At 37.0% G+C, this 12,126-nt stretch overlaps 1 protein-coding gene across 1 annotated transcript; it reads right to left on the reverse strand.

Annotated features, from left to right (window-relative positions):
• Positions 1–3,844: 3,844 nt before the first annotated feature.
• LOC136832562 (uncharacterized) lies at positions 3,845–10,699 on the reverse strand. The gene is made up of 2 exons (XM_067093578.1): positions 10,542–10,699; positions 3,845–6,270 (listed from the first exon to the last, which is right to left on the reverse strand). Exon 2 carries the CDS (start codon positions 6,267–6,269, stop codon positions 4,431–4,433), a length of 1,839 nt encoding a protein of 612 aa, XP_066949679.1. The 5' UTR covers position 6,270; positions 10,542–10,699; the 3' UTR covers positions 3,845–4,430.
• Positions 10,700–12,126: the final 1,427 nt, after the last annotated feature.

The raw sequence follows: 12,126 nt of genomic DNA on the forward strand, positions 1-12,126 counted from the left end.
ATGCAACCAAAGTTTATAATGGAATTTATTAATACCTACTAGTTTAACAAGACCATGGAGTCATATTTCTACAACCTTATCAGGTTCTCCTGAACAATATTTTCTTCAACAAGGGGAAAAATTAGCTACATATAGTCGAAGTTGGTCAACTAAGTAAAAATAACATTTCAGGGAATGAATGGCAAAGCAAAGACCCTTTAGTAACAATGAGTGTCACACAAGACATACAGCAAGTGGCACCCCACCCTCACCCCATAGGGATGTAACACTAGAACCTTCAATAATATATAAATAACAATATATAAATAGTTTACAAAATAATATATAAATACACAATTATATATACAAAAAAAAACTGAGAATGAAAATCAACAACTTTTCTGGCTAAGATGTTATGTCTTTTGAGCTTGAACTGAAAAACAAGGTCTTCAGAACGACTTGAGTGTAATGTTACCTATGCACAGAAAACCATGGAGTCGGGTCATGGTCAAAAGATCTGTTAATTATTAAGTAAGAACAAAACATAAACAAAAGTCAACTGTGCAGATCCCTGTAAAATAATCACCATTATTCCATGGCATAAGATGAGTAAGGAAATACCTATCAAAAATTATCAAAAACACAAAAACAGGTGACAGGCATACCACCAAGAATGATATTCATCAGAAGAGAGTTCTCTGCCAACTGCCACACCTTGCTGTAAACACGAAGGAACAGGTACGTACATAAATTTTTTTTTTTATTTTTCTGATGGCTAAAAGCCTGATGATATCTAGAGCTGACCCCTAGCCACTGGGACCAAGATGATCATTCAGATTCAAAATGAAAAGTCAAGAAATACCCAGTGGGATGGGGTGCTCAAATGAAATGGTTTTAAATGTTTCTGTCAGATTTGCACAGAGAACAGAATAAAAATAGAATTAAACAAAATGCTTGCAGAACTAACATGTTTTAAAAACTGTTACTGCCCTTCAACATGGAAGGGTCATCATCATCCTCACTTTCAAGAATGTTGGATACAGAGTGCACCTAAATGTGCTCCACAAATCGCAGTCTTATTCCAGTAGGCACAGTCCAGTGCAGCAACTTACAATAATAATAGCAACAACAAATTCATGGGCTAAATACTTTATGTATGACTAATGTCAAGTTTTGTTAAGACAAACTCTATCCACTATACAAATTTAATGATATGTGTTTACATGTACTTTCATCTTTTTTACAAACATACAATATTAGGTGAAAACAGTTGGTTGGTAAATAGTACAGTGGTTTGCAAAGCATAATTATATTTCCTTGATGGGTAAAAACAAGCAATCTCCAACTTTATAGCAATGTTTCCCAATTTTGGTGATCTCTGATGTGTTTTTGGCACCTCCCTATAGGATGTAATAGTCACTGGAGAGAACATCTGCGAGTTCTCAGAGTCAATTTGACATTGCATAGCTCTTTATCTTTGTTAAGTCTATAGCAACATGGCGGTTACAAATTCTCTGTAGAGTCGCTTTTTTATTAGATGAGACAAACATTTTTCAATCTAAACCTAGCTTTATCTAATTATGTCATCATTTACACATAACAGTTGTAGCACTGTGATGAGGCTAATCATGTACTTTAATTACATATGTTTTCTTATATCTGGTAATGTTAGGAACTGTGAAATAACTTGCATACTGAAAGTGCAAGATGTATCCGGGCAAAGATGCAAGATCTCCAAGAAAATTCATAAAGTTCACTTTGGGGGAGCTTTTAAATTCTGAGGCAGTTGGCTTTGTGAGTCACTTATAACTTTAGGCAGAAACCCTTCTATGTACAGTACCATCTCATATGATGCCATTTTGTGAGATGATGCCTACTTTTTAAAATCAAAGGCTGCTTTGCTCATATTATTTTCCTCTTTCCTCACAAGTAGTACATACCAGTTAAGTTTTCTTGGTTTTTCACATTTTTTTTCAATTTTACTTCTGGGAAAAAATCACGCACATCATTCTGAAAATTCATACTACTTTACAGGTGTGTTGTGCAAGTACAATGTATACTCATTCATGAAATGACAATTATAATCATAACATTTACAACCAATGTGATAGTCTCATAAACAACAGAAGTTACAAAAGCTGAAAATCTGCTAAAACGAGTCTCAGCTTTATACACTTGTTCCACTGTTGTCCAGCTCCTTCAGCTAATAGGTTCAGTACTGTAAGCATTTTCATAGACAAGAATTATTGAATTTGTTCAACAGAACATTTCATATTGTAGTTAATTATTTTCACACTGGTATCCCAAAGGACTTGTTTGAAAGGGGTCCTTGGGAGTTGCTTTTTGCCTGGTCTGCAAAAGAGAAGCAGCCCTCAGTCTCCTTTATATCATCCTTATCTACAACAAAAGTCATATGGCTCAGCTGGTGATTTGTCCTTAACACATGCGTTTACAAATTTTTAAAAAATTTGAAAATCTTTAATATTGGATATCTTTACGTGTTCAAGTTTATTGCTCTGTTCAAGAAACAAATGAAAGGTGCCTCCAGTAAGTCTCCTTCCTACTCTTAAACTGAGAACTGCAGCAATACAACTAGCTGGGCTCAAGCATAATAGGGATGTATGGAATTTTCAGGCACAGCCCAAGCACTGGGATCCACAGACCATTCAGTACTAAAATGACAAAATAGTGGAATGAGACAATGTAAAAGGAAGAACAATTTTCAAACTTTCATTTCATTCAGCATTCATCAAGTTACTCATACTCCTTTCATTGCAGTTATGTTAAAATATTAAAAAAATAAAATGATAATGACAATAAACTGGGTAAACTACAATTATATGAATATAAAAGTTAAAAAATATGTTGGGGTAATATATTATAAAAAGTAATCATATCTCTTTAAAAACCACAATGTCTTTTAAGAAACTGATGAGTAAAGGAATGTCTGCATTATCAAAAATTTCAGACAAGGAATTTCCATCAAGTTGGAGTCTCCATTGCTGGCCTCCTTACTTGGAGCAATGCATCAAAGCCTGATGCTGATTAATGCATCACAAAGCACCAAATGTTTACAGAAAAGCCATTATCTCCCCAATTATTGTACATTAGTAGACAAATAAGAAAAAATGCAGACACCAATACAAAGCCTTGTAATTCAAAAACAAATTATAAAGGATAGCTCAGACCTGCGGATACAAGTATGAAGTGTCATATTTGTTGTCTGGCTTAATTGTCGAGTGGCTGATGATTCTACAGCAGCTCCCAACATTAGCTTTAAATCTAAAAAAAACAGTCTTAGCTTCAAATCTTTACACTTTTACTAAAATGGAAACATTTTGACAGAAGTGGGAGGAATAAACAAGGGTTCAAGGACATTTGGTTTTGATGTGAGAACAGCCTCTTGAATTCTAGGGGTTCAAGAGCTCCTTGTCCAAATAAAGACCTCCTTTTGTGGGAGTTTTCATGGCTACTAATTACAGTACTGTATTTCTGACTTGACAGCTGTATCTTTCCTGGTAACAAGGGTACTATTATTTTCTAGCAGTTCCTTGATAGGTCTCTGCAATTGACACTCCACCAAGTTACACAACCCTCAGTCCATATGTATCTTACCACACAACTTGTATAGTGGTGATTTCTTACAAATAATTGTTTTGCTGTCATGAAAGCAAACTAAAACTTTACAGTTGGTAATTCAGATACACCTTTGTTTTACAGATTTTGAGACTGATAGTGTTAAATATAACTCAGCCTCTTAATTTTACAATTCGGGAGACAAGTTGAGAGGAGTGCCTTTACCATCTACAGATGAGAAACATACAATTGTCTGAAGGGTAAATATCAACAGCAATAAATCATTACATCCCAGTAAAGTTTTATTTACTGTTATAAACCAAAAACACCTCACATTAACTATTCTAAATCTGTAATAAATATTATACAGTCTACAGTATTACATGAATTTCTTAAAACACTGTTTGGCAAGACACCAATGCAGTTCCAAAAGAGTTCTTATGTAAAGAAAATAATAAAACATGTACAGTACAATATGGTATTCATAAGAGTTTATTAGTATATGTATGATGAATAAAAATATTTTGCTGTTTGCAACTGAAATTCCATAATTAACAAAACAAACCATTAATGATAACATCGCAATACAGGTCTTTAAAACATAACAAGAAATTCTTCCTGTCACCTACAAACAGCAAACTATATCTAATACTTGTGCTACGTCTCTATACTAAGAATTCCAACTTCCACATTGTTTTTTTAAGATAAATTTATTACCTAATTATATGAAAAATGCTGTTACTTACAGTCTTCAAAACCTCTAAGAAACCTGGCATTCATTACTTAAACTTTAAGTAATTACTATGCTACAATGAAAGCACAATACACCAATACATTACCAATTATTCAGAAAAAGACATCATTCCACTGCACCACTATGTGCGTGCAGCACGCTCTGTCTCAATTAAACACTCTCTGACCAGTATGCGTGCATGAACAATACCCCGCTTTAAACGCTCAGCACTGCTTTTACTCCCAGCATAGGTTGGCCGAATATCTTTGCCCATTTCTTCAATAACTGCTAGTAACTGTTGATATTTGGACATTCCATGAGCACTTGAGGTGGTGCTGGTTGTGCTCAAACCAGCAGTAGCTGGGCTGAGCAAAGAGGCATCCAGGTCAGAGGGTTGTAAACGAGCTAACGCTTCGGCTTCCAGTTTCCGGAGCTCTGCTAAGTCAGCTTTTGACAACCCAGCAGCAGCAGCAGTTGCCTGCATTTGCTGAGCTTCTAACTTTGTGAGCTGTGCTAAAGCAGCTGAATCTAATTTTGTTAACAAGTGTGGGTCAAGCTTCACAAGTTGTGCCAAAGTATTTACATCTAATTTTGATAGGGTGTGAGAATCTAATTTTGCTAACTGGGCCAGCTGAGGGTCAATCTTAGCCATTGAATGAGGATCAAGTTTTGAGAGCTGTGAAAGAGATCCTGGGTCCATTTTGGAATGAGCTTCTAATTTTGACATCTGAGATAATGCAGCTTGGTCCAACTTAGCTTGGGCTTCAAGTTTTGACAGCTGAGCCAAACTGTTGGGATCCATTTTAGGTATATTATGATGGTCAAGTTTCATCATGTGACTCAACTGACTAGGGTCTTTTTTAGATAAATTGTGAGGGTCCATTTTTGACAGCTGAGCTAAAGCTGCACTATTCATTTTGTTCATTGCTTGCTGATCTAACTTCGAAAGTTGGTTCATCATTGCTGCATCCATCTTGGATAATGAGTGTGGATCCAATTTGGAAAGTTGAGCCAAAGTAGCCTGGTCCATTTTAGACAGAGAATGTGGATCCATCTTGGAAAGTTGTGCCATTGCTACAGCATCCATAGAGGCAAGCTGAGCCAAGGTAGCTGAATCCACTTTAGAAAGGGTATGTGCATCCAACTTGGCTAACTGAGCTAGTGTATTTGGGTCAAGCTTTGAAAGTAAATGGGGATCCATCTTTGAAAGTTGATTGAGAGTAGCTGAATCCATTTTACTTAGAGCAGCTCTTGCTTGGGCCTGCAGCTGGGCATCATGTCGAGCAAGCTGAGCAAGCATTGCATGATCTAGTTTGGAAAGAGTAAGAGGATCTAACTTAGCTAGCTGAGCTAATGTTGTCTGATCCATCTTCGCTAACATCATTGGGTCAAGCTTAGCCAACTGTGTGAGCGAGGCTGGATCAACTTTTGACAGGGTATGTGGGTCAAGTTTAAAGAGCTGGGCCAGCATTGCTTGATCAGCTTTACTCATTGACATGGAAGCCACAGCTGCTGAAGCGTCAGCCTTCACGAGCTGAGCTAAAGTATTATGATCAAGCTTAGCTAATGTGGGAGCATCCAATTTGGAAAGTTGAGCCAATGTTGTCTGATCAAGTTTAGCTAACAAGTTTGGATCCAGTTTTGTCAATGCATTAGCTAAACTTGCCTCCTGTAATTTAGCCAAGTAAGCAGCATCTGATTTACTTAAATGCTGTGATGGATGACCTCCGCTGTGCGAATGAGAAGTATGAGAAGACCCATGAGATGAGTGTGCTGTTGAGTATGAGTGGGAGGACTCAGACTTGCTGCTTGCAGAACTACTTGTCATCATCTTCACATCCAAATCAGGGCGAAGCTGCTTCGTTAACGCGACAGGATCCAGAGTAACGCCCATCTTGGCCAACATCGCAAAGTCTATATCTGGGCGAAGTTTTGCCAAAGCCTCCATGGCAGCAGTTTGTGATGCACTTCCTTTATCCATTCTGAAATATTAAAAATATTTTTTCCTCATTCATATAGCAAAAAATTACAGTAACCTTAAAGTTTAAAACAGGAAAAGCTAGAATCTATAAAATCAGAATCTGTCCTTACAAATTAATCATAAATAGCCTCTGTGGGAAACAGACCCAGTCATACCAACTTGATAGATCATGAAATAAGACAAGTCCTTACACATCCAGACCCATACTTTACTATCCTCCAAGCCGATGCTGATTATTCTTTATAGTCAGTTGTGCAGTGTCATTCTTCTTTTCATTAATTCATATTTTCATTGTACTACTACTTAAGCATCTTTTGCCTTACTACATAACTACTTTGTTACTATGACTACTCATTTTTTTTCAGTTTTCAGTAATTCTTGGTTAATTTCTCCATTATCCCTGGGTTTAACAAGAACTGTGTAACATTTTGCCACTGCTTAGTGCTCACAAGGACTTGTTTAGTTACTCAGTGATTAATCTGTATTTTCATCAGTCCACCGTAAGGCTTACCTTTGGTTCTCCTTTCTGTCTCAGCTGTTCATTATTGATTTTTGTGTTTTTTGACTGCCCATTAGTATATAGTGATTTGTTTGTGATACTGAGTATTTTACCTAGCCAGCCCTAGGCTTTGGGGAGGAATATTAACCTAATCATGCCGCAGCATATCTGTGTGGGCAAGAGTAGTTTGGGCAAGAGTAGTTAAGTCTTCCAGTTCGTTTATGATGCCCTTGGACAAGGACATACACATGCAGTGGTACCCCCAAATACAAATGCTTCGAGCTGCTTAGTTGGTGATTCCTCAGACTCCTCTTCTTCTCACTGTGCTGTAATCATGGCTGTCAAGTTTCAAGTCTTGTCTGATGAAGATTCCTCATCAGAACACCTAAATTGTTGTCTCATCTAATGAAGCTTCTTCATAGATGTCTCCCTTACCTGATACTCTTTCTATCACTCCTGGGGGGGATATTTCAGTAACCTCATTTGCTGCTCCTTCCAATTCTGCCTTCGCCCCCCACTTTGCTCCCTTCTGCATCAGTTTTTCCACCCATTCCTCCCTCACTGTTTCTGATTATTCATTCAGCAGATGACTTTCCTGGCCAGGCTCAAGATGAAGGCTTCCTCTGTCTCTTAAGATAAGTTCCTAACTGCAGATAATGCACCTATGAATGATTTAATCGTGAGCTCACATTCTGACACTTGCTGTCTCATTGCCATTGTCAGCAACCCCTCCTGCTATGGTGTTGTCTGTTGAAGCCCCTGCACCTGTGTTCTGTGACTTCCATTTCAAATGCTACTGTGCACTTATGTGCCTTTGCATACCAACCTAGTCTTGAGTACTGTCCTTACTCCATTTACTTTACTGCTCCTGCATATTTAGTTGGCTCCCATGTCATCAACTGCTCATGTATTCAGCTGGGTACCATTGTAAGAGGCCAATACCAAGTACTCAGCTGGCCCTAAGTAGTCAACATCTACCCAACTGCCCCTATATGCCTTATAACTTAAGTGTATTTGACTTAATTTATCTGTCAGCTTTTGTGTACTTTACAGCATCAGTCTACTCAACTGCTCTCTGAGAGTGGGAGGGGGCATGTTTGGTCAAGACTAGTTCCTCAGCCACTGAGGCTTGGTAACAAGGTAATTAACTATTGGCAAGTAAGTGACTGGTAGGAAATGCACACTCACCTGTCAAAAACCTCTTTTTTCCTTGGGCAACTGGGACTGACTGTACAGATAGTTAGAGGTGGGTTTCCGATAAATGAGGTGGGATATGGTCATGTGTGTAACAGTCTATGGACCAATCACGAGCACATCTCTCCTAAAGACATGAACTGGGCAACTGGCCAAGAACAATCTCATGCGTGAAGGAGCAAGTATGCTCAAAACACATTCTGCCCACTCCATCCATGGCCAGCTGCTCCCATGAAGTTGCAGTGATCATGATCACTCCCTCCAGGAGAGCAGGGTACACACAAAGATGTCTTAGCATTCTAGCACAGAGCCTTTTACAGGGGAAGGGGGAAGTAGAGAATTATTATTTTTGGAGCTAACTGAAATAATACTGCTGCCTACCAAGCTGAACCTCCTGTTTATACACCAGGACAGTCAGATTCCAGTGAAATTTCCTCAAGGACAGTTCTCTCAAAATCACTCTAGCACAGACCCCTGTCAGCCTCTACATCAGAATCTGCCAGGCTGCCCACGAGGTTAAAACAAGTCAACTTTCCCCTGCCCATGTACCGAATTGCAAGCTAACAATTCCAGGTGGAAGGAACAATAATTACCTTACAAGGAATGAGTCGCCACATAAAATTTTTATTCTCATACAAACACACATGCGAAGGGGTAAATTGCATTTTTCCTAGATACTGTATTCAGATAAATTTCATGTTCCTTAGATATTCAAACCATATGTCTTTTGGAATAATACCATCTTTAACCACCCTTGCGTTTGTCCCTCTTTGCAAAAAATGAGGGTTGACAGTCAGATGGGTGGACAGTACATCCAGTCCTCACCTAAATCCCATCACCAATCTATCATGTCAATAAGCTTCATTCATCAATCCAGCTACATTGAGGTATACCCATATAAAAGACATCAAGTTTGTATATGCACTGTCTTAAAAAAATTCCAAAATCAGTAAGGAAAATTGGAAGACTATAAAAGCTATGGGAACTTCAACTGAAGCATGATAAAAGATAGCCTACCAATCTAGTCTAATAAATCTTTAAACAAATATACTGAGCTTGTGCTCTGTCATATTCTACATGGAAAAAACAAAAATTAGTCCACTAGCCACTCATTTGACCATCGCTAATAATAAATTCTGTGTTGATGCAAAATTAAGCTAGGCCTAAGATACTCTTTAATTGAATAACCAAATTATCATAAACATACTGACACCTGTGTTCAATAATAGGTCCTATAGGCTACTGGGATTGCCTTAGCTAAGCCAGATTAAGCTATTCTCAAATGACTTACAGGACTACTAGCCTACTCAAATTTACAAACATAGTAATAGGATAGCAATTTTATCACATTAAAGACAAGCTACAGGATAATAATGATACTTTATTTCTAGTCCACACCACAACTAGTATCAGATATGGTCAAATGATGACCACTTTGCCATTTTTTTCCATAGGGAATATAGGAGACTGTGAGTAAGAAGATGTCTGTCAATACTGTCTATTAAAGAGGCGTAGGCTGCAATAATTTTTTCAAGTCCAGTATTACTGTTTTGTAGTAGGTATCCCTATCTGAGTTCTTGGACACTGGGAGATGACAGGCACACTTGTAGAGCATAAACTAGTCACAAATGCTTATGGAAGGTTATTTTGGTTTTGCTACATATTAACCACTTAATCTTCTTAACCAATGAAAACTTCATCAGTTATGTTAAAATGTCTATTTGTTTTCAGACTTCAGCCATTCTGGATGGCAGTTTCTTCAATTTAACAATATCTGCCTTGCAAGATATGTTCATGGAGCTCAAAGGTGATATATTTCGTGTAGAAGATGTAAAATGACCTTATCCACTTGGATGTAACATCATCCCTTCCAAGAAGCTACTGCTACGTAATCTACCTCTCACCCTCAAGTAAGGAATATGTTCTGCGCAATGCTACGGGGGAGGGGGCCACCCACAGGGTGGCTCGTAGCAGTTCAGGACAAAGTACAAAAGGTTAGGTTGGGATGGCGTTCTGTATTTAACATTTTATGTCTCCTAGTGCCATATGTCAGATTAAGATTGGTGTCCACTCCCTAACCCGAGGGTATGGACATTGCACCTTTAGTTAGGTTAGGTTAGGTTAGGCTATAATTAGCCTTTGTTAAGCTTTAGAAACTTCCTATCTTTCAGACTGGACCATTGCTCTTGCTTATGGGTTTTCCCCAATCAAAACGACTCCGTTTCCCACCGGGGTCACAACAGGCTAGCCTAATTGCTGGATACAGGCTAGTCTAGGCGGGGGAGGAAGAAGAAAACACAAACACAAGAAGACTGGTTTGCATCAAAAATAATGGTCAGAAATGCATAAAAGATGGTATAACCAGTTAGGAAAATATATGGTTTATTTATAAAGTATGGTAAGAACCACGCTATAACCGGTTAGAGTAGTAATAACATTAGCTATGCGTAAACTTACGCCAAAATCCCTGGGTCATTTTGGACCTCACAGCCAGGCCTGTCATTTTTGGTTTCCCCTCTTTACGCTCTATACTTAAAAATATGTATATTCACATACAAATCATCAGTAATTCTTCATACCTGGATAATTGTGCGTAGTCGTACCTATGAGCCAGTGGTCTCCGCTGTGACGCAAATTATTAAAAATAATAAAAACTGTCCGATGCCGAACTCCACAAACAACAACAGCCTCTGGTCAGTAACTTACGGGTGTTTTGTTTGGGTGCTGGTTCAGGAACAATCACGGTAGTGAACTAACGGCAAAAATAACAATTTTTTAATGTATAAAGGAACAAAACATACAAAGTCTGCATAAAATTAATTTTATAAGATTATGTGATTACGCTAAAGGCATTTTTTTTTGCTTATAATTAGCAAATACTAGAAGGGGTTTCGGTCCCTACTTAATATTTACTGTACAGAACGCAACTAAACAATATGTTTCAGCAATCAATAGAATTCGCTGAATAAAAGCCCCCTAACGCCAAGCAATTAGGGAAAACTCAATTGAAAACGCCCATGAAAGATTTATTTCTCGCTTTCATATCGTATATGGAAATATATTGCAACCCTTCAAAAGAAAAAATGGAAATAAATCTTATATAGTGATTATGGAAATAGTATAGTAGCTTAAATATGATGGTCACAGCTAGAAATACGCTCACTGTTCAGATTTTTCTACCGATAATTTAACTATGGGTGTTTAGAAGTTTTGCTTGGACCAGCTCCTCGACTGTTAAACAGAAGGAAGAAGCTAGGACTTTTTCAGCGAAGCATTTGCAGATTATATATATATATATATATATATATATATATATATATATATATATATATATATATATATATATATATATATATATATATATATATATATATATGGTTTTTATAAAACTAAAACTAGTTTACTGACAATGGAAAATAAGAGAATGAATCACGAATTGGCGAGTAAGTAAAATCTAGGGATTTACAAGAATCAAAGAGAAAAGTGAAACGACAAACTTTCCAGGCAATATACAAGGTTATAAAGAAAGACTCCACACATTCATAACAGCAATTGTCTGGTAAGACGACACATACAGGCCTACATATACATGCATACATAAATTTATATATATATATATATATATATATATATATATATATATATATATATATATATATATATATATATATATATATATATATATATATATATATATATATATATATATATATATATATATATATATATATATATCATAAGACCAGTAATTGAAATACAGATCTGGGAGAAGATAAACATCATTGTCAAAAAAATGTTGCAACACTGAAATCTAAAACCAGTAAAGAATCTTTACATTATAAAATCTCACCCCACATAAGGAGGAACCAGAGCACACCTGCTGACAGCCTTTTGACGTTCCATAATTTTTGCAATGTTAAAATAAGAAGGTTTAAACATTAAAGGACTCAGACATGCCAGAAATACAAAGAAGCAGAAGCAAACATAAACAATGAAACTGATCACGCAGAACAACTAGGAACTTTAAGACAGACACACCTGGAGGGGCCTCATTGAAAATAGCAACTTCGAATAGGAATTAGGCTGAGAAAAAAAAACCGCAAAAGGCATAATTATCTATCGTGACTTGAGGATATAGTATCACATTTTTACAAATATTATTTT

This window comes from Macrobrachium rosenbergii, chromosome 50, assembly GCF_040412425.1.
Source record: "Macrobrachium rosenbergii isolate ZJJX-2024 chromosome 50, ASM4041242v1, whole genome shotgun sequence".
In the NCBI taxonomy this organism is placed as follows: Eukaryota; Metazoa; Arthropoda; class Malacostraca; order Decapoda; family Palaemonidae; genus Macrobrachium; species Macrobrachium rosenbergii.

Coding starts and splice junctions, on each gene's coding strand:
- LOC136832562 (XM_067093578.1), bottom strand. CDS start 6,269: ATGGATAAAGGAAGTGCATCACAAACTGCTGCCATGGAGGCTTTGGCA.